This window comes from Hermetia illucens, chromosome 1 (assembly GCF_905115235.1).
Source record: "Hermetia illucens chromosome 1, iHerIll2.2.curated.20191125, whole genome shotgun sequence".
NCBI lineage: Eukaryota > Metazoa > Arthropoda > Insecta > Diptera > Stratiomyidae > Hermetia > Hermetia illucens.
Genome location: NC_051849.1, coordinates 167181428 through 167205440, shown reverse-complemented (window position 1 = coordinate 167205440; position 24013 = coordinate 167181428). Strand labels below are relative to the sequence as shown.

Sequence of the window (24013 nt, the reverse complement as noted above, 5' to 3'; positions counted from 1 at the left end):
CCAATACGGTGAGCAAGCAACAGACCGCTGGCGTTATATTGGCGACAGCACTAGTGAAGACCACTAGCTCGGATGGAGGAAACGTTGCACTTCTGGCTTTGATCGATCCAGAATCCCAAGCGTCTTTCATATCACCAAAAGCAGGAAAGAAGTTAAGACTGTTTAAATATAAAACGTTCACGTCGGTAACGGGAATCCGTGGTGTACATGCGGCAACCATCCGCAAAGCAGTCAAATAATAATCCCTACTACCATTGTAAATATCTAAACTTTTGATCAGTATAAGAGTGTTGAGTGGACCCATCTACTGAACAAATCCATACACATGCAGCGCGAGCGCGAAAGGCAAGGGAAAGGAAAAGGTTATGGACTATTAAATGGATTTTCAATGTGAATCGGGAATAAGACAATGGGCAGGCGAAAATCATTCGAAGTATACGATCAGTTTTTTCAAAACGGGGGTAGAGTGTCGAAGAGTTAGCAAACTCGTAGTTGTAATGATTGCTCGACATCCTCCTCAGAGAGTTCAAACATGTCGCCCTATTTCTCTATCTACGATTTGCAGGCATACATATTAGTACCACCATAGTAGATAAAACACGTGAAAGCATCTATTTCTTTGAGCCTTGACTTCATTGAAAACTTGGTGTGAGTTTATTTTGGATTTACATTTCACCCTCAGTGTTTCCTATCCTCCTCTTCCTTTAGCACGTACAACGCACGGATATTGTTGAGATCACAATTGAAAAGCGCATTTAATTCACTCCCCTAAATTAAATGAAGCGATAAATCAACTGACCATTTATGTCAATGATTCTAGAAAACACAAGGTTCTCAATCTGATATACATAGAATTTTGAAGTTCTAGGCTTGGTCGGCTCTCTAGACTACATTGGCCTGATACAAATACCTGCACCTGCACAAGCTAATTAGAAAATGAGAAGAGATAGGTAGTACATCGGGAAAACGCAAAGAAGAGGCTACGATTTACATATTGGTCAGGCGAGTCTCACAATGAGATCGTCGATTTAGGGACCTATACGTACTGAGTGACGTGTACGAAACTGAATTACAACACTTCATTTGAAATGCCATCCACACAGTGAAATCACGATGACATACCTTTCATCATAATCAACGGCGCGACAACCGGTATCCGATCAAGGCCTGCCTTAATATGGAACTCCAGACATCCCAGTTTTGCCCCGAGTTCCACCAATTCGATATCGCTAAAAGCTGTCTGGCGTCCTGACCTACGCCATCGTTCCATCTCAGGCAGCGTCTGCCTCGTCTTCTTTTTCTACCATAGATACCCTTATAGACTTTCCGGGTGGGATCATCCTCATCCATACGAATTAAGTGACCCGTCCAAAGTAACCTATTGAGCCGGATTTTATCCACAACCGGACGGTCACGGTATCGCTCATAGATTTCGTCGCTACGGAATCGTCCATCCTCATGTAGGAGGCCAAAAATTCTTCGGAGAATTCATCTCGCGAACACGGCTAAGAGTTCGCAATTCTTCTTGCTAAGAACCCAAGTCGAGGAATACATGAGGACTGGCAAGATCATTGTCTTGCACAGTAAGAGCTTTGACCCTATAGTGAGACGTTTCGAGCGGAACAGTTTTTGTAAGGAGAAATCGGCTCTGTTGGCTGAAAGCAACCGTGCGCGGATTCCATCACCGTAGTTTTCATCGGTTGTGATTTTCGACCCTAGATAAGAGAAATTGTCAACGGTCTCTCTTATCCTTATTCTTCTATCCCTTTGTGTTTGGCCAGTGTGGTTTGATGTTGTTGGCTGGTCGGTTTTCGGTGCTGACGTTGCCACCATCTACTTTGTGTTGCCTTCATTGAAGCGCAGCCCAAGATCTCGCGCCGCCTGCTTGATCTGGATGAAGGTGGTTCTTCCCATGATGTCGATATCGTCAGCATAGGCCAGTAATTGGGTGGACTGAAAGATGATCGTACCTCTTGCATTTACCTCAGCATCACGGATCACTTTCTCCAGGGCCAGGTTAAACAGGACACCTGATAGGGCATCCCCTTGTCGTAGACCGTTGTTGATGTCGAATGGTCTTGAGAGTGATCCTGCTGCTTTCATCTGGCCTCGCACATTGGTCAGGGTCAGCCTAGTCAGTCTTATCAATTTCGTCAGGACACCGAATTATCTCATGGCCGTGTACAGTTTACCCTGGCTATGCTATCATAGGCGGTCGATGAATGGATTATGGTGCAACTGTTGTCCATATTCCAACAGTTTTCCCATCGCTGGCTGCGGAGAGAAAATCTGATCTGTTGCTGATTTGCCTGGAGAGCTTCTTCGGTATGGGCCTCTTGAGTATGTTAACCAATTCAGCTGCAATTACATCGGCTCCTGGCGACTTATGATTTTTTAGCCGATGAATTGCACGGACTGTTTCTCCTAAACTTGGTGGTGGCAGTATTTGTCTGTCGTCTTCAGTTGGAGGACCTCCAACTCGCCGATGTTCTGGTTGTTCAGTAGCACATCAAAGTACTCAACCCATAGCTCCAATATGCCCATTCTGTCGGAAATCAGATTTCCCTCTTTGTCACGGCAGCGTCGTGGTGTATAAGACCTCATCCTGCTGACTTGTTGGTAAAACTTGCGCGCGTGGTGCGGTTGCTCCATGGGCTTTTCTAGTTCACAGACTTGTTGGTTCCCCCAGGCTTCCTTTTTCTGTCTATGAAGTCGCTTCTCCGCTCAACGGAATTCGTGATAAGTCTCTGCGCGTGCTCGCGTTCTTTGAAAATGCAACATTACTCGGTATGCAGCATTCTTCCGTTCCGTTACTAGCCTACATTCATTGTCAAACCAGCCGTTCCGCCTTTTCTTGCGGCTGGGGCCAACTATGTTTGTGGTCGTATCACTGATAACGTTCTTCAGGTGATTGTGAAGATCATTTGTTGATGCTTCATCTCCAGGACCTCTGTTGACTGCGGTTATTGCGGCATCCATTTCCCTCTTATAGGTGTCGCGGAGGGATGTGTTGTGTTGTGGATGGCTTCAATATTCATTTTCACCTGATTGTCAGAGGGGATTGTAGGTGGTATCGTAATTCGAGCTCGGAGCACCATGCCAACGAGATAGTGGTGCGAGTCTGTATTGGCCCCATACATATATACATACCTTTCACTAATATATAATCGTGACGTCTGACTCTCTACCTCGTAAGCAAGCAATAGATAGCTATTATCCTCCTGGAAGCCTACAGCGCCCCCTAATGGATTGATCAGCGTAGGGAAAGGCGACACAGACACCTCGATGGCTAGGAATATAGCTATGATTGCAATTATTTGGTTTGAAACCATTCTTTAAGACAAGAAATGGAAAGGATGAGTCAAGCTAGCATTGATAATATCAGCAAATAAACGTAGTTTCAGTAACACCGTCATCCTGAGTGAAACATCCCTGCTGGTTAACATTCAATGTATGCGTTCTATCACCTGAATCTTTTTAAATCACTTAAGGAATATGAAGAGAATGCTGAGGCAAACCAAGTTGCCGAAACTATTCTCTATTATTCATCATGGCGCGTTCTCAGCTGTGAATTTCACAAAAGTTACGTAAAAGGAAATTTAAAGAATCACCAATGTTTCATAAGACTTCAACAATTTCCAGCATGAAAGTATCACCAGCCAAACACAGAAATTTGTACCGTTCCCCATTGCAAGAATGATATGCCTTATGCCTTTTCGAATCGAAGGATTACAAAAAACAATCCATTATCGCCTTGATACTTGTAGGACACGCAGTAAGGAACGAAGCACATTAGCCACGTTAGTTTAGGTTCGTCCGAATCTTTTGCGAACTTCCACATTCCTAGCTAATTGCTGCTAAACCTCAGTACCGTACTGACTTTTCCAGTGACAGTCATAGGACGGTGACTTCACATTCTGTTAGTTCAGTTATCGGAATTGCCTCTGGCAGCCTTTCGACGTTACCACGGGCCATACCATTAAACTAATAGTAGACAATATCATTGAAAGGCCTGCCAAGATTGTGCTAACTCGGGATAAAATAAAATGAAGGAGGATACTCTAATGACTTGAAAGGACCAATTTAAAATTCTACACTTTACTTTAGGATTACCGGTTAAAGTGAACTGTCGGCCATAACCCAAAAATATCCCTCTAGCTGTATCGCATTCAGTCTTTTCAAAACTACCGAATTCAATACTGATCCATCGACTCCTCGTAGGTTGCCTTTGATATCGCATTTCCATTATCATTGCATTTCCGGATAAAAACTTTCAGACTTCAATCCCACTTAAAACCCTTCTCAAAATGTATATTGTATTTGTAGGTTCTCAATTGTCCATATCTGGTCCAGTGGAAGAGGGCAACTCTTATCTGTATTCAATATCCCACTCAATGTAAACTCTTTCCCCAATATTCCAGCTTTTCCATTATTTACAAGCATTTATTCACCGAATTTTATTTATAATCCAATACTACCTACATTTAAAATAAAATCCACCGGCCAAATCAATATCCTTAACCAGTTCATAGTATGGCAACCTCACAAAATGTAAACAGTAAAATCAAACTTTTTTTTTTCCTTTAAATCCTTTTGCATTGTAAGCAAGAAAAGTAGAACTTGAGAAAATAAGAAAAAAATGGCTGCAGAGTATCCCCGTTAGCATTGAAATTTTATTTTTCCTGATATTACATTTTCCTCCGAGTCAGTGCTGTAGTTCCTTTTTGTTCTTCCCTTCATTTCCTCTTTTTTCACTTTTCTCTATTTCATTGCAGATGCACCATCCCATCCAGATGAAGCCGGCTGACAGCGAGAGTAGAAATGGTAAGTATTTTGTCGAATAAAAAACAAAATATTACACTTTCAGAAAACAAGCATGGGCCGCAAAAAATAAATGGAAAAGGGTACTCAGGTGCGCTGAAACTAGGTCATTCGATCCGGGAATGTTGAAGCACAATAACTGCCAAGATGCCGTAAAAAGTGCACTTCATTGTAGCAAACCTCCACCAGATTGGCTTCAAATGATTTTTTGATTTGTTGCATTCCCTGGGCTGTGTCTACGATAACACTAAATACGTATATTTGGTAGTGCAAGATAGCTTGCTATCTCTCAGATACAAATAACATACATCAACTAAGCACCTTGGGTAAGGTGAAGAATGCATTGCAATGGCTAATAGCCAATAGGCATTGAAAGTGCATTCCAAAAATCTTATATTAATATTTCATAAGATATATTTAGGAACAACGGGAGATGAATAAGGACAATTTTTTTCCATTACCCTGATTACCCAAATCTAGTCCAAAGGAATAAGTTATTTGCTACTAAATATTTAGCGGATTATCATCGAAGCCTTCAGACAATAAATCATTTTCCGTCCCTTTCGGTGCTAAAAAAATCTGAGAAAAAATTTGTTCGATTCAGTTTATCTTGATCAATGGTTTATTATGATGAAAAAAGTCCCACTCTTACTGACGAAAAGTTTTCGAAGCACTTAAGTTAACATTTGCCCAACGGTTGATGTCCCTGGCTCTCATGTTCCAAATGAAGCATACTCGGCAGGCAACTTGCACCTTTCAGCATTGGAATACTTGACGGAGGGTCTAGTTCCTGGGTCAGTTCAGTTTTAAATTGATTTCTCATCCTTGAAGCCCATCAACCCTTTTCTTCTTTCTACATTGTGTATTGTGTTTTCCGATAGTGGCTAGCCTCATTCTGTACTACATACTATAGATATGCATATGAGTATTCGGTTTTGATTGTATACACTTACCATGTATGCTTACATGGTTTTGGCTGTCATCTGAAGTGAAAACGGTCTGCAGAACTCTTCAGACAGAAGCATTGGGCAAAGGTGACACTTATACCGTCACCGGGAACTGTCGTTTGAAGAGGAGGCCATTGTGTTTATCATAGAAGCAAGTAGTTTTCAAAGTCCCGTGCTTAGTGGAACTCCCTTACATATATCACCGAAAATGTATTGTAATTAATTACAACGTTCGTGTCTACATAATTTGCAGTTTGAATTGTTCACAGAGTGTGATAGGATTCATACCGAAGGAAAAGTTTTCGAACAGGCTGACTTTTTCTGTCTACTTATTTACGAAAGAATGGTTGTTATTTAGAAAGACACAAACGAAAAATTATATTGCAGGAATGGTCCCCCTTCCAGCATTTTATCTTTTAGAATTATTTATCTTACTATTGCACCTTTTTAAAGAAGGAACCAGCAAGGAATGTTAAAGGCTTTCAGCAAAGTCTGAGGTATGTTCCAAAATATATTCTTTTCAAAGCGTAATTATTATTAAACCAGAAGTTGGAAGCTAGTTGGTCTCTCCTAAACCATTATTGGATTTTTTTTTACATACTGAGATCTACTGGGGTGGTACCCTATAGACCCATAAGTCTGCCCCTTTTTTCTAAGAACTCTCCTAAAAAGGACTAGTTTAGCACCAACTCCATTTTCAAGAAAGGTGTTAAATCAATCACGATCAAGGAATTCCGACTGAAGTAAACAATGATCTGAAGACCTGAAGTCTATGAGAAAGATAAAATCAACTCGATTAAGAAACTTCTTTATACTTTCTTATATGTTTACATGGTATATGATTTGGTTGCACTCTCTTCTACTTCTGGAATTTTCGGTTATTATTTCTACCACTTTTGCCTTGATCAGGTGTTTTCTATGACATTTTCAGTCTACTGGCAGGCGAAACATCTTTCTGGAAATCGCTGAAAGGGTGGGTTGAATATGGAAACATAGTAAGACTCTGCCTGGGATCCTTATATAAAAACCATTAATTGTTGCATGGTATTTCTCTCAGGAGCAGATTTTATCATGAATACTTCGTGTGGAACACGTTCCGAAGCTGTATTCAAATATTTATCTCCATGTTGATGGTTATCATAAATTCCCGTATAGCGCACAGCACGTCAACCTAACCCAGGCTCCATCGTTTCCAGTAAATTTTCCGACGATTTTCCGAAAGGTGCAATTTTTCTTCACTATTTTGTGAGATAATGAGCATCATTGTATAACGCAACCTGTAATAATGTTATCGCAGTTTCTCAGTGGGTCCATTACCACTTTCGAGATTTGATTCATGGCCACGGGAACCCAGTTGGTCTGCCGGCGAAGTCTTTCATTTGTAATTGCCTCAGAACAAAGAACGCCGATGACACAACGCAGATATGAGTTGATTCCACGGGCACATGAGAAACTATTCCCATAGGGATGATGAAAAGGATAACTTTGGTGACCAAATGCAAACTTGGGGGAGTGCACCAACAACTCCTCTGAGATTTTACCCTAGTGCATCGCTCTAATAATAGCTATCCATTTCTCCAGAGTACTCTTCAACTTCCAGATAAGAAATACTTACTAATGCTGCTGAAAATCTTCTCCAAATCCGTGTAAAGCAGATGAAGCGACGACATAAATTTCACATAATTATTTACAATTATCTGTAGGGTTTAATATGGCTCAGATCCTTATAGCCAGGAAAGCAGCTCTCCAAGCAGAGATCTCTCTGAGATCCTTACAGAATGGTTAAGTTAGTGTCCGTACCTGGTTCTAGCTAAAGCTGGACAATCGCAAAGGAAGTGACTGTAGGTGCCTTCCTTTTCTCCGCAACTTCTGCAATGCGAGCTGCCGCATGGTCCCCTATAGACCAGTGTCCCGTGCAGACCAAATCCTCTTTGACTTGGCGCAGGTGGTGCGCCTTCGTCATCTGAGGTTCCTAAGGCTGCTGGGTAAACGACCCGTTAGAGTCGCCAATTGGATATAGATGGTGCCCACTGAAGGACTGTCAAGAGCAGAACAGAGCCATGCTTGGTCAGTCTGTCAACCTGCTCATTCCCCTCTATTTGCCTATGACCGGAAACCTGAATCTGCCACCTAACCTATTCAGCGCATTTCCCCACGAACTTGGAGGATGTCGCGTTGTAAACGAAGCCTTAATGGCCGCTTGTCGGTCAGAACGGTTATGTTATGCTTTCATCATCATCAACGGCGCAACAACCGGTATCCGGTCTAGGCCTGCCTTAATAAGGAACTCCAGACATCCCGGTTTTGCGCCGAGGTCCACCAATTCGATATCCCTAAAAGCTGTCTGGCGTCCTGGGCCACGCCATCGCTCCATCTTAGGCAGGGTCTGCCTCGTCTTCTTTTCCTACCATAGATACTGCCCTTATAGATTTTCCGGGTGGGATCATCTTCATCCATACGGATTAAGTGACCCGCCCACCGTAACCTATTGAGCCGGATTTTATCCACAACCGGACGGTCATGGTATCGCTCATAGATTTTGTCATTGTGTAGGCTACGGAATCGTCCATCCTCATGTAGGGGGCCAAAAATTCTTCGGAGGATTCTTCTCTCGAACGCGGCCAAGAGTTCGCAATTTTTCTTGCTAAGAACCCAAGTTTCCGAGGAATACATGAGGACTGGCAAGATCATAGTCTTGTACAGTAAGAGCTTTGACCCTATGGTGAGAAGTTTCGAGCGGAACAGTCTTTGTAAGCTGAAGTAGGCTCTGTTGGCTGACAACAACCGTGCGCGGATTTCATCATCGTAGTTGTTATCGGTTGTGATTTTCGACCCTAGATAGGAGAAATTGTCAACGGTCTCAAAGTTGTATTCCCCTATCCTTATTCTTGTTCGTGCTTGTGTTTGACCAGTGCGGTTTGATGTTGTTGGTTGATTCGTCTTCGGTGCTGACGTTGCCACCATGTATTTTGTCTTGCCTTCATTGATGTTCAGCCCAAGATCTCGCGCCACCTGCTCGATCTGGATGAAGGCAGTTTGAACGTCTCGGGTGGTTCTTCCCATGATGTCGATATCGTCAGCATAGGCCAGTAGTTGGGTGGACTTGAAGAGGATCGTATCTCTTGCATTCACCTCAGCATCACGGATCACCTTCTCGAGGGCCAGGTTAAAGATGACGCATGATAGCGCGTCCCCTTGTCGTAGACCGTTGTTGATGTCGAATGGTCTTGAGAGTGATCCTGCTGCTTTTATCTGGCCTCGCACATTGGTCAGGGTCAGCCTAGTCAGTCTTATTAATTTCGTCGGGATACCGAATTCTCTCATGGCCGTGTACAGTTTTACCCTGGCTATGCTATCATAGGCGGCTTTAAAGTCGATGAACAGATGGTGCAACTGTTGTCCATATTCCAACAGTCTTTCCATCGCCTGCCGCAGAGAGAAAATCTGATCTGTTGCTGATTTGCCTGGAGTGAAGCCTCTTTGGTATGGGCCAATGATGTTCTGGGCGTATGGGGCTATCCGGCCTAGCAAGATAGTGGAGAATATCTTATAGATGGTACTCAGCAACGTGATACCTCTATAATTGCTGCACTGTGTGATATCTCCCTTTTTATGTATGAGACAGATTATGCCTCGCTGCCAATCGTCAGGCATTGATTCGCTGTCCCGTACCTTGAGCACAAGTTGATGAACCACTTGGTGTAACTGGTCGCCTCCATATTTAACCAATTCGGCTGTAATTCCATCGGCTCCTGGCGACTTATGATTTGTTAGCCGATGAATTGCACGGACTGTTTCTCCTAAACTTGGTGGTGGCAGTATTTGTCCGTCGTCTTCAGTTGGCGGGACCTCCAACTCGCCGATGTTCTGGTTGTTCAGTAGCTCATCAAAGTACTCAACCCATCGCTCTAATATGCCCATTCTGTCGGAAATCAGATTTCCCTCTTTGTCTCGGCAGGATGAGCATCGAGGTGTATAAGGCTTTATCCTGCTGACTTGTTGGTAAAACTTCCGCGCCTGGTGCGGTTGCTCCCTGTACTTTTCGAGTTCACAGACTTGTTGGTTCTCCCAGGCTTCCTTTTTCCGTCTGTGAAGTCGCTTCTCCGCTCGACGGAGTTCGTGATAAGTCTCTGCGCGTGCCCGCGTTCTTTGAGAATGCAACATTACTCGGTATGCGGCATTCTTCCGTTCCGTTGCTAGCTTACATTCATCGTCAAACCAGCCGTTCCGACTCCTTTTGCGGCTGGGGCCAAGTATATTTGTGGCCGTATCCATGATAACGTTCTTCAGGTGGTTGTGAAGATCATTAGTTGATGCTTCATCTCCAGGTCCTCTATTGACTGCGGTTATTGCGGCATCCATTTCCCTCTGATAGGTGTCGCGGAGGGTTGTGTTGTGGATGGCTTCAGTGTTCACTCTCACCTGATTGTCAGAGGGGATTCTATCTGAGGTTCCTAAGGCTGCTGGGTAAACGACCCGTTAGAGTCGCCAATTGGATATAGATGGTGCCCACTGAAGGACTGTCAAGAGCAGAACAGAGCTATGCTTGGCCAGTCTGTCAACCTGCTCATTCCCCTCTATTTGCCTATGACCGGAAACCTCAATCTGCCACCTAACCTATTCAGCGCATTTCCCAACGAACTTGGAGGATGTCGCGTTGTAAACGAAGCCTTAATGGCCGCTTGTCGGTCAGAACGGTTATGTTATGCTTTGTGCACAGATTATGCTCCAGGCATCGACAGGCTTCTAGTATTGCCAGTACTTCCGCTTGAAATACACTGGCAAATCCTAAGAGACCGTGAAACGCAGATACATTGTGTATATCCAAAGAAGCTGCCGCACCGACCTCACAGACTATCCTTGATCCATCGGTAAAGAAAACTGTGTCATAGCCTTGCAACATGCCACCAGTCTTCCACTTTTTAAGGTTTGGAAAGTCCACAGTGAATTTTCTCGTCAAGATTAGTGCATGTCATGTAGCCAGTGAGGAATGTCCAGAGTTCCTGAGGTACTTTCTTTAAGACGTTACTATGACCGAAGGGTATCCCTGTCCAGCATCCGAACTCACGTAATCTAACAGCAATGCACGCTGCAACGTATTTCATAAGGACTTCTAGGCGTAGGATTATATTGAGAGCATCTACCCAGCAGGACAGACCCGGTAGTACCTGCACACGCTGGTTTTGAATCCTATTAAGCTTTGTTCTTTGAACTTTTGCTCGGCAACTGTACGTTATGGCGGGACGTACCACGGCTGTGTACATTAGAGAACTATGCTCGGCCGGAGATATTTCACTTTATCTATATTCTAAATCTAGATTTTGCAGCCCACAGTCGTCGGCATACGTTACCATCTTCCCACCGCTCCTGTCCAGTATCCGTAAAATTTCACCATCACCAGCACCGGAGAGATGGCGACACCCTAGTGCCTACCTCTATTCACAGCTCTGGGCAAGCGGCTACCTTCCAAATTAGACTGAATTATCCTAGTTCCTAGCATAGATATTATCCAACACGTAACATACGCCTCCAATCCAATACCAGTTAAGCCTTCTTTGATAGCGACTAACATTGTTGAATGCTCCCCCTATATCCAGGAAGGCAGAGCCCCACTTTGATGTTTCAGTCTCCTCCTATTAATGCAACCTTGATGCGCACATCTTGCGCTACTGATTGGCCTCCCCTGTCGTCAGCATGATCTGCTTACATAGGGGGTTTGCCAATCCCCGTCGGACCATCGATCTTCATCTTCTTCGCCTGCTTATTGGTAGCTACGACTCGATCCAGGGCGTCGTCAAGTTTTGCTGAGCAGAACACTTTCAACTTTGCTGATTCACCATTTGTAGTGTCCCTAGGGTCTCTGCATTTATACGGAGAAGTAAAGATTTGCAGTTCTCCTGGAGTTCCTTTCCTTTGATAACCACCCACGCCGATGGCCTTAGCGACGCACGATTCCACCAAGTCCCAAAAGAATTGTTCTTTGCATGCTATAACGTGGAACCCACCGACCACCTGGGAGGGATCGAAACAAGCAATGAACTTGTCACCTTTGCCTTCCAGGGGATGCTCGAAGACCATCTCCGGCAGCCTGGCCTCGAAACTGGTCCACATCTCCAGCGCTAATTTGCCGGTAACGAAATTACCATCCGCTTTCGCCACAGATAAGTAACTCCTGGCCACTTCGCTGAAGGGTTTCACAGTTCGACGGACGACAGGCGGCTGTGGCTGCTTACCTGTTTTCAGAAGTTGCTTGGCTGGCTTGTGTTATTGTTCCACCTCCTCTTGGGATCGATTGCATTTGACGGCGTTGCCCATATTGCCCGTCCCGCGTAAGTTGCTCTATACGAGTTCGTCCTTTCAAAATAGCATTGTCACGATGATTGCTCAATCGATGTTATGCAGCTTCTTACAGCTTTTTGAGCTGCCTTACACCAATTTTAGTCTACGCTTTGCTCAAAAATAATAATAATCGTTGGCGCAACAATCCAATTGGATCAAGGCCTTGAAGCGTCCTAGAGAACAACAGAATACTGTAGGAGGCAATGTGATCATCATTGTTTTCGTCCGTGATTATAACCCTGATTTGAGTTGGATACTCATTCACAGCTGAGTTAGTTGGTATCCGACATTCAATTACGAAGTAAATTTCACTTACACCGATACGACAGATTAGCGCTCTAACCACTGAGCCATTCGGACACTGATAGTACTTAGGAAGGACCTTTCCGTCAATTCCTCAACGATGGTTGCGATGCCATTTCAAACGTCATGCCAATTATGCTACCGCGCCATGCTCATTCGATCGACGAAGCTTTTCGCGCAATTTTTGCACAATGAGTGTAACCCGGTATCGCTAATTTACTGATTTGTGATCATAACTGCTAAACGGGTCCAAGACATCGCTTCCCTCTCCATTACCGCAAGAAATTATTCATTATCTTTGATATTCGGTCAGCACTCGGAATTGCAGAGGGGGTAGATAACACTGCGGTAAATTTTCGACAGGAGATGTTCCTTGGTGCGTTGATCACACAGAACGCTAAGTGGAACGGAACCAGTTTCATAACCAGTGGTTGGTAGTATTAAGCATGGGATGTTTAAATCGCTTAGTTTTCGATAAATCATTGCCGCTGACAGTGATAGTACCTGTTTCGTTAAGATCGATCGTCAAAAATTCAATTTTTTTTTTCATATTCAGTCTCAGACCGTGTTGCATGAGGCTATCATTCTCGTTTTCGAAAATCTTGCCAACTGCATAGTCGTATACTTTGGTGTACAACTGACGAATAATGGGAATGAACTTGACGAAATGAAAGGCCGGATTCAGCTTGTAAACAGAGCCTTCTACTTGGTTCTGTCAATTTCAAAAGCCAGCTGCACACACAGGAGAGCGAACCTCCGATTGGACAAATCGAAAATAAGACCTCTGCTATGCTACGGATACACAACATGGACTCTAATACAAACTTCCGAAATACCTTTGAGTGGAGGTCCTCAGGTGAGAAAAAGGAGCTAAACGAGCGAATATGATACATGAGGCTCTTAATCAGTCAGGTGCGGGATTTGTTCTTGTCGGTACGCCTATTTTTCTTTTGGAACGTATTTGGCCCGAAGTTGATATTTGCTAATTTGCCTGTCAGCTCTCTGTTGTGGAACTTTTCAACCATTTCCCTCATTAACATACTAAATCACTTGATTAAATCTGTTTAGTATCCGGATAGCTGAGTGGTTAGAGTGCAAGGCTGTCGTACGGAAGTTCGCGCTTCAAATCTCACTGGTGGCCACAGAATTTGTATCGTGATTTCACGTCGAATACCAGTCGACTCAGTAGTGAATGAGTACCTGAGTCAAATCTGGCTACTAATCACGGGCGAGGGCAATGCTGACCACATTGCCTCCTACAGGATACTGATAATCCTGTAGTATAGCACTACGATCTTGAATGAAGTGCTCTGACACACTTCAAGGCTCTGATCCAATTGGATTGTTGTCCCAACTATTATTATTATTTCTGGGTTATCACAATCTTGATAGATGCCGGATTTTACCTAAAACTAGCACTTAGTGCCAAGCATTTATTCTCGGACGGTCCTACCTACTTAAAAACTAAAGGGGCGCTGCTGGTGGTGGCCGGTGGTAGGTCAATAGGAGAATCCGTCGAGAACTCCCTGCAATATCGAGCACATATGCAGAATGGTGTACTTCTGTATGGTTTGAACAAGACTGTGCAAAAGTCCCTGGCCATCAAGGGAAGCCGTGAAGGATTTAGGTACAATTAATTAATTTATTATTATAAAATTTATTTCCATGCTTATGAAAGATTCGCATTAGATTTCTGCGCCAAATCTGTCTGAGTTTTAGATGTAGCATTACGTCGTGAGAAGTGTGTTATACTGGAACTCATCGACTTCAATAAGCTTCGTATTTCCGCGTGTAGCCGTATTAATGGCCGTTGTCGCCAGAATTATTGCTTCGTCGATTGCTTTATCCAACAAGCTACGGGTGGTTGTGAGTTTCTTCAAGTTCAGCCTTGCTGCTAAATCTAACTTGAATTTATCCCAGTTCATCTGGGCGAAAGATCTGACAGTTGCTATTACTCATTTTTGCAGTGCAGAAGTCAAGGACAGTTTGAGTTCGCTGCATACTGGCCGGACATGCCTGGCAGGTGGTTTGCCTATCTTCGATGACGGTAGGCATTGACTCAGAAGGTGGGCCTCGGGTTGAACTCGCACCGAAAATAAGGTATTCAGACTCTAACTTAAGATTTCCCAAAGCTTTCACGTCTTGATCCAATTGCTCAATGTGGAAACTTCATCTGATATAGATGGAGACGATCAAAAACCGCCTATAATTATCCGTTATTTTTAATAATACCGCCGCAGCGGAGTAGGTGTTCAAGTTCCCGATGACGACTATAGTCTTCCGTGACTAAAAGGGCAGTGCCAGTGTTGTTGTCATTCTAGATAATGTTATATGCAGTAAATTGAATATTTTTTCTGCACATAAGATGGATTTCCGAAAAGTATTTGAGCGTGTCAAATAAGGGCGCGGAGCTAAAACTCCATAAGTTTAGAACTTGATTTTGATAGCAGCGAATTGACGCTGGCGTGGGATCTGGAGTAAACACTTCAACCAATTCGCAGAAAGCGCTGGTGGGTGGACAGGGAATGGGTTGAACACCCGCTTTTGGGAAGTCTTACGGGTAACTTGAGCGTAAGAGATTCCGGGACTTGTCAAGTTTTGTGACAGTTGTGCCACTGTCTCCTTGATACGGGAGACTTCGCTTGTTTTCCGATGTTTGGCATTTTCTCTTGTAGTTACCATCTCCTTGCAGGCTAGGCATCCACAATAACTCGCAGAGCCAGCTAGGCCGTCATTAGAATAGTGCAGCATCTTACTTGCGGGTCCTATGTGTTCCTTGGCTTTTTATGCACTTCCCGCACCTGCGTATAATTGTACAGTTTAGACTGCTGTTCCGGAAATTCTGGCAAATAAAAGACTGTACTTGTTCGACATGCTTTATCTCTCGCTTTTTGATGAAGGGTGTACTTAATTTTTATGACTTCAATAAAGAACCCTGATTGCGGTTGGCTCCGGAGTATAGGATTCTCCAAGTTGTCACAAAGTTCACAATCAAAAATGTTTTAAGCTGAGGGTAAACTTTGATATCCGACAGAATATCGGGTGAGTCTGCTTCCCAATGAAGACGTCGTATAATTAAAGACTCTGTTTCGTTTCGGGGCAGCGGGCTGGTTCATATTGGACTAGCAAAGGGATTCCTGTGGAGCAATTACATGCTGAGCACAAACCTACTTTTTAGCTCTTTTTCCGCAATCTGCTACAAAGTTGTTCTCTTTCATCCCCGATTAGAACTACGTCAGGAACATATTTTCATCAGCTAATTGTTCTACGCTATTGTTGGATGATGCCGCTTGGTCCTAATGCTGCAGCTGTTTTGGGTGCTGATGTTTTTTCTCTCCTTCCATATTTTCTGGTGATCCACATTCAAAAGGTCCGATGCAGTTATTGACGATACTATACTACCACATGAAGTAACAGTGCACGAGTGGTGTGGAGTAATTGAAATCTGGATTTTCCCACAGAAATTCCTTAAAATTAATCTAAAGCAAAATCTTTTGCTAACGTCATAAAAACTCACACTTCAAAATCCCGCAGTCAAATTCGGAACAGATTCCAGGCACTTTGAAGTCAATAAACTCAAAAATTTGAAAAGGAATTATTTGTTGCTTACATTGCTATCATGACTAACAATAGAGAAGTCAATATTTGGTTAGGAGTGCATAAAGGTTGGAAGGAGTGTTCATTTCAAAGTGATATTTGCTCTCTGAAAATCGACAAATATTGAAACAAATTGTATACCTGCCATTGTTCGTCCACTCCATGTTCCAGTGACTGAAGGATATTTGCAATATGAAATTGTTAGTGGAGTATGCAATATCAATTAAGAATTTCCTGCACATATGCAAGCATGGAGTTATCCATAGCATCGAAATCAGATCTCGAATTCCGACCTAGTTTACTATGATAGATTCGGTGTTTATTAGTATATTTCTTTGGTAGAGAGTTGGTTATTGATTTCTGGATATTCGTTACCACTGATGATTCAATTTTCGTTGATTTAGTCTTCAGTGAGTAAATTGGTGCTTCCAATCGACTAGGCACTTTTAATTTAAAGGCAAATCCTCTTCCTATTTCAATAGTCTATGCTCTAAATTCCTACTATACAAGGTTACTCGTAGTTCGGTATACTTCTTTTTAGGAGGTGATTTGGGAAATTGCATCCAATGTAAGCAATTATTTATGTATAATATTTTTTATTTGCTGCAAGCTCTACTATCACCGGCTCATTATCTACAATTCCACTTGTCTAATTCTCAATAATAGAATCACTTTTATGCATACTCGACCCTCTTCACAGTAGATGTGATACTTCCGTATCCGGAGTCAGGTCCGCTATGAACTCTGCTGCACTAACGAATACCTGTCATTCTCAAATACAACTAGTCAAACAAGGATACCACGAAAATGCAAAATTAACACAATGCCGGCCAAAAGAGGCAAAAAATAAAAACGTAGTGATATCGGAAGCTGAAAGGCAAGGATTATGTACACAAACAGATTACCCCAATGGAATCGAAGCCTGCACTATTCAATGCATTATTCAATAATTAAAAGTATCCTGCTTGCCTGCAGAAATATGAAAACGATAGCGCTGTAGTTGCCTACATGGGAGATATATCTATTTGCGAATACGTACCGTACATACATATGTATATTGACCCAGGTTTGTATTCGAGTACCACAAATTTTAGCCAGGAACATTGTGCCAGTGAAAACGGGTAGCTATTCGTGTAATTGTTAGAGCAGCTTCATTGGCTGCATTTTTCTGACAAGTACGTACTACATATAACAGAGTAATTGGATAGTGCGGGTGCAGTTTATTCATTGACAATGCTATCTCGAGGCACCCTGTTATGTAAGCAGGAAATGTAATGAAACTCGTTAATTTTTCATTCCACTTCCTGCTTACCCAACACTAATGAACCTGATAAATCTTAGAACTTTATAAAAGAACTACGGTCACTAAATTATCAGAGATGTAAAGAAGGATATGCAAAAGTATGGCCATTTAAACGCTGTGACTTCTCCGTTCAGCTAAGATGACATCCTTGAAACTCTAAGATTTCCAATCTCCCAGGAATTTAGCGATCAACAAAATGGACGAAAAATAGAGTTTATAGGATGCATTCGGCATTCTTAGCTCTTATAAAGGAGCTTGTAGAGTTTTAATAAAATCTTATATGCCAAATTCCTTTTGTATATAGCTTGTAGTCTAGTGTGTGAGTTTGCCCGACTATTCACCTTGAAATAAATGAGCACTGATGTCAAAATTGACACTTCCTTCGGAAACTCTTAATTGAGATCTTTCATCTGATATTTACCACAGCTATATTTGGTGAACAAAATGTTCAATATCTTTTTCTCATTATCTTTTGCGTGTGTCGGCTCATAGATATCAATGGTATAGCCGTATGATTTTAGCCAGGACAATAGTAACAATCATCATCATCAACGGCTCAACAACCGGTATCCGGTCTAAGCCTGCCTTAGTACGGAACTCTAGGGATCCCGGTTTTGCCCTCGATATCCCTAAAAGCTGTTTGGCGTCCTGGACTACACCATTGCTCCATCTCAGGCAGAGGATTGGATTATATGTAGAATACGAATCCGGGCCGCCCCAACTAAATGTTACTAATATTTAGATTGTGGACATATGTTTACAATCTGCATAATTTGCTAGCGCAGTTCGCTGCAGAGAACAGTACTGAAATTGAAAAATCGTTGCAGTCAACTAAGTTCATTAAATGGAAATGACAAGCGACATTGCAAAATATTCTCTGCTAAGCAACTCGACAGCGTCGCGTCGCTTTGCTGAATGTCGCGTCCTGCAGCTTCGCTCTAGTGGGTACTGCTGCATATTAAACCACATGAAGATATTTTGACAGGTAGTGCAGTTCTTGGTCACGCGCGTAGGTGGGGACATAGGTGGGGTCGTATATTAAGGATTCGAAGGTGCAGACTGCTATAATCTTGTATGCGCTTGCACGCGCCTAGCATAAAAGCTCTCTCAACCGAGTATTATTATAAGCGGGCCAAATCCTCCTTGACTTTGTACAGTTTTCGCCATCTAAGGTCTGCGACTACTAAGTAGTGCGAATAGAGTCCACCCTTGACAGTCGCCAATGGAACACAGACCCCAAAGGATTGCCGAAATCAGGGCCCTGCTGGCCTGACCATCAGCCCGCTCATTCCCCTCTTTGTTCATATGATCGGGAGCCTAGAACGGGTGGCCTCGAGAGAGCCGCCCAGACTATTCAGCGCCTTTCTGCACTGCAGCACCGACCTGGAGGATGTCGCCGCTTAGTACAAAGCCTTAATGACCGCTTTCTGTTGGTCAGAAAGGCTATATTATTCTTGGGACTCATCCATGCTCCAGCTATCGACAGGCTTTCAGTATCACCAGTACTTCCGCGCGAATACACTGATGAAACCTGCAATACCATACGACTCGGACACTTGTGTATTCGAGACGACGTGCTCAACGACTCCACAGACCATCTGAAGCATACTGTGTCAGAGCTTTGCAGCACACCGCCGCTCTTCCAATCCGCCATCACTGGAAAGTCCACTGCAAAGTTACTCGTGAAGGTTGGCTTGACCCATAGTTCTATGTTGAATCGCCAATTTACTTTCGGATCCAGGATTTCTCCCATATACTTCACATTGGGGAAAGAAACAGTCTTTGTTCATTTAGTTGCGGCAAGTGGAATTCAGATACCTTTTCCTTAATGGTGAATAGCATCAGTTTCCTTTTGGTTGGATTTGTACTGAGTCCGTATATCGCAGCCTGCAGGCACACCTTTTCGAACGCTCCTCTTTTAGCTTATTGGTTTTAAAGGAATGCGTCAGCTTCGAATGCATATGCTTGCCGCACAAGGCTACTGTGTGATATGTGTTGATTCGCGCGGATGTATATTGAGAAGTTTCATCGCAACTAATTAACTCGTTAGTTAAAGCGAACAAACCGTATCAACTTCAAATCTATCCCAACGAACGTCACTCATTAAGAAATTTGGATGCTAGCCGACATTATGAAACGAAACTACTTTCATTTTTACAAAATAATTTACGAGTTTAATATATTTATTTTAGACCAGAATAGTAACGAACAAGTTAAATTCAAATAATATCAAAATCAATAACTCAATATTCAGAAGAAAACATAATAAAGCTAATTTTTATTATAAATTTAAGAGGAAACGCTCAACTTTATTTAGTCACTAGCGATGTGACGTTACGTGTGTCTCGCGCCGCGGTTGGATACAGAAGAGACCGACTTATTTCCATGCGGTCCTTACTGTCCCAACCAACGGCATTTCTTTACCGCTAGTTCTCCACTCCCCTGGTTCGTTCTGAAAACGAGTGAGTGGAGAGTTTCTGAGTTCAGCGCCATCTACCCGTCCGCATCCGCAACATCCGAAATAAATTTCGGATGCTGCAGATCCTGCCGCGCCACACTCTCATGTTGTTCACAATCGACAGAAGCACCCCTGATACCGATGTCACCAAGTTGTCGGTATGCGCCTTCACCTTCACCCTGCTCCTGTCCAATATCCATCAAATTAACCAGAGTGCCAGAGAGATGACATCACCGTGGGACGTGCAAGTATTCTTCCACTGTCCGGGATTTGTGGAAGAAGGGAGGAATTTATAAGAGACTCTAGGAGAGGTACTGGTAGAAAATTTGGTGCCGAAAGTGGTAGCATATCAAGAAAATTGGGATGTGGTCAACTCCATGATCGGATCTATCTAAACCAAACTGCGAAAGGCAGATGAGAGGAGAAAAGCGCGGTCACGTGCGCCGCGTATAGAAGAAATGTGACTAAGCTAGGGTGAGCTGACTCCGCCCCGTGATGTAATACCTTATGGTGGTTCCGCGGAGCAGGGAGGGAGTTGGGGGTGGTTTTAGTGAGTAAAAATCCCACACGCTGGTGTGTCCAGATTAGTGTCTTTTAAATATTTCCACCTCCTGAAAAAAAAAAACAGACAGACAGACATTGAATCGGTTATAATAAAGTTTTGTTTGTAAAACAAAAAAAGCTACTTATTCTAATAGTTTTCAAATTTTTAATAGACATTACAATCAGTACTGTGATTATGGTCGTCACAAATCCTATTACTTCTCTTCAGACAAATGTAACCAGCAGCATGGAGCTCTCGATAAAACTCATTCCGATTTTGCAACTACCTCGAAAACATCTGCAGCAACATACCCTTCTCTAATATAGCTGCGTTTCAATTGAACAGCTCGTCTGCAATTTTCTTGCCGGGGGTTGTATTCATTTGGCCATTCAAAGCCTAATTACAATTAAATGGCCACGCAACAAGCTAGAATAGTCCTGACTCACTGGGGATGAACCGTTTAAGTGCTTTGTAATCACTAGTCCCTCTGCTCTGCTTGAACACAATATACAAACACAATGGAACCATTGGAGAGCCTCAACTACCCCCTATCGCAGAGTAACCTGAAAACATGCTGTTGCTTTTATCTTATAATTTATTAGCACGCTTATTGAACATACCTGAAAGTAGAAAAAATAACTACATAAATAAATTCCACTCGGGCAATGTCATCCAATTTTCCGGCCTATTGATTATCGAACGAATCCATTAATCATTTAGTTAAGATTTATCGATAGATTTGCTCGCAGTAGTGTTTGTATGTAGGTCGCATAGATACTGTATAGACACTATCGATTTTCCGTTTCAGCGAATTCAAAGGTGGACTATTAATAAATTACATTCTGTATCCGTTCCATTTATGGACTAGAATCATCCGCTCTAACTGTATAGCACCGGTGGGTGCTTTAGTACAGATTGAAAGCACGTCATCCGAATTAAATAGGGCGCTGTCAATATAAAGTTTTTTTTTTGTAAAAAAAGTAAAAAGGGAAGTGAACTTTCATTTATATGAAATTGTTTTTGATAGAAAGCATCACTTATCGTTTTGGACTAGACTCCCAGCAGCACAACTGATAAAATGCAAACTTCCCTTATCTAATATTTATTCCTTCAATTTTCTAGATATATCGAAAAGATTCGATCTGCGTTAGATGTATGCTAGATTGCATTTTAGTCGCCAAACTTTCTAAGAGATATCTAATACCTAATTTTTTGACAATTATTCTAAGATGAATTCCCATTTTCTATTCTTAATTTATGAGAAATATTATAATTTGCCGCCCAAGTTTTCCAATTTAATCAATTAGCTTTCATTGCGGTTTTTATAAATGGAAATTCCTCATTACTAATTATATAATATATACCACTACGGTCGGAAGGACGAGCGCCGATCCTATACAGAAAACAAGTCGGAATACCGAAAGACGCTTCGGGTATAAAGGTTTTGTGTTCATCTTGTATGTACCTCCAATTCACGTTTTTCCATTCGCACATACCTCCAATTCGAAATATTCTTTGATATAGATATGCATTTCCAAACCCCATCTCTGTCGTTCAAATGAGTTTATTTTATATGATAATGATAATGATATGATCCCAGAATTCGTAGAGAGGCAACACTGTAATTTTTTCCAGATTTTTCGGGTAGATAGGTTCTGAGAACGAAACCTGTTTCACTTTTTGGAACACACATTCCTCTGTGTTTCATCCAATATCAGAAACATCAATTCCGAAAAGTACTAATCGAACCCTTTTATTTGATACCCCACACACCCTTTTGCATATAAGGCGAGCTCCCCTCAAATTAAACACAAAATGGAGCCATTAGCTATATGTAAAGGATTCCACAGACCATACCTCACCAAATTTCGTGACAATTAGTTTAGCATTTCCGAGTAAGTCGGGTGTGATAGACAGACATCGAATTGATTCAAATTAGGTTTTGTTTTACACAAAACCTTAGACACCAGGGTTTTTGACGCGTAGAGGTCGTCGGGACGTAAGTAAACTAATCTAAACCACACAGATATGTGCCCTTACTCTAAGCCTTCGTTCGCTCACAAATAATACGAAGGAGCTTGCAGGAGGTGCAGCGAGATCGGCGATCTGTAAGAAGCCCGTGCAGTGCTGCCGAGAACTGCGACAAAGCGCTTGAAAACTATAACTTTTCACTTTGGTGACTCAATATGATGTCGACATTGCTACCTAGTTTCCACGGTGGCATTAAAGAAGTGAAGCAATTTGTTGACCAGTTTGATGAAACGCACTATTATCGCAACTGGTTGCACAATTCATTTCTTCATTGCATACGGACCACAGACAGGTTGACCCACTGCCGAGAAGTAGACTTCGGGCAAAGGATAATCAAATATAAATTTTCACAAAAAAAAAAAAATAAAAATAATCAAGTGGAAGAAATAAATAATAGGTTACTTACCTAATTAAGTAATTAAAATAATCCAAAAAAAGTAAAGAAATCTCCGGTGCAACAAGGGGCAGTAAGATATTATAAGATGATGAAGAGGTTCAGTTTCTCAGTCCACTTCTGGTGTCATCCGCTGTCTATGCGAACCTGCTGAAGTGGAGTCCACAGATTGTGGCGAAACAGCTGCAGTAAGTGGAGCAATACTACTGGTCATGTGGCAAATAGACTTTGAATCGCCCACGATTAGCCGCTAGCATTACTGGCGCCCGACCCAGTCACCAAGTCAGACGACTCCCACCGGTTATCCATACCGGACCTTAAAATCCTCCTTCTCCTCATTTTTTTTTGTGGTGCATTTTATCCCTGACTTCCTCAGTGAGTAATCTATAAGTCTGCTAAGTCCCTACACTTTCCTTACTTATCCCCTAAGATGTTGCGGTGGCGTACAGCCATTCAGAATGAAGCTCTCTATCCTTCCTCCTTTCGCAACCTGTCTCGCGATAGCTACGGCGGACTTTCAGAACGAATCCCAACAGAGCGTCCAGACAGTACAGTTTTCGGTAACGCAAGCAAAAGAATAGTGGAGTGGGCTTTGAAGGTTGCCCGTCCAGCATGCGGAGCATCCTAAGTGGATCACCGCCGAAAGCACCCGCCATGCCACTACGCCTGGAATGAATTTTGCGGATGTTACTAAAGAAGAATTTCGACGAGTCATAAACAGCTCGAAGAACAGGAGAGGACCTGGTCTGGATCGGGTGCAGAATTTCTGGTGTAAGAAATTTACTAGCATATACAGTCGGTTGGCACATAACATAAATCAGGTCATTAGTCGGCCAGAGGAATTTCCATATTTCGTCACTGCGGAAATTACCTATCTGCGGATACAACACCTCGAGGCCAACAACATTCTGTCCGAGGACCAGAAGGGCTTCCGAGTCGCGTCAAAGGAAGGATGCTCGACTGTCCGAAATCCTTCATTTGCACTTGGAATACAAACAAACGTGAACGATAACAGACCTGGAAAACGTCCAGCAGCGGATACACATTGCTACGTCCAAATTCCGAGTGCATCATTCAAACTCTGCCGTGGAGCGGATAACGCTGCTTCATGACATCATAGTCGGGGGCGTGGATGATGTGGCGGCCCAGTATCGCACCAAGTCGACTTGCTACGCGATTATTTTTAAAACAAAGAGCAGCCAAGTTCCTTGCATGCGGCTGTTTGAAAGGCTAACTCCATTGAACTTGCAAGATCGATCTTTCAATTCTCTGAGTG

At 42.7% G+C, this 24013-nt stretch overlaps 1 protein-coding gene across 4 annotated transcripts in view; it reads left to right on the top strand.

The window, feature by feature from the left end:
* The window catches only part of LOC119647237 (CUGBP Elav-like family member 2), a 359318-nt gene that overhangs the window by 116889 nt on the left and 218416 nt on the right, over positions 1-24013 (top strand). For all 4 annotated transcript variants that reach the window (XM_038048102.1, XM_038048099.1, XM_038048100.1 and 1 more), the window contains one exon: positions 4776-4824. In XM_038048102.1, the coding sequence (XP_037904030.1) occupies positions 4776-4824 (49 nt within the window). The remainder of the gene's footprint in view (positions 1-4775; positions 4825-24013) is intronic.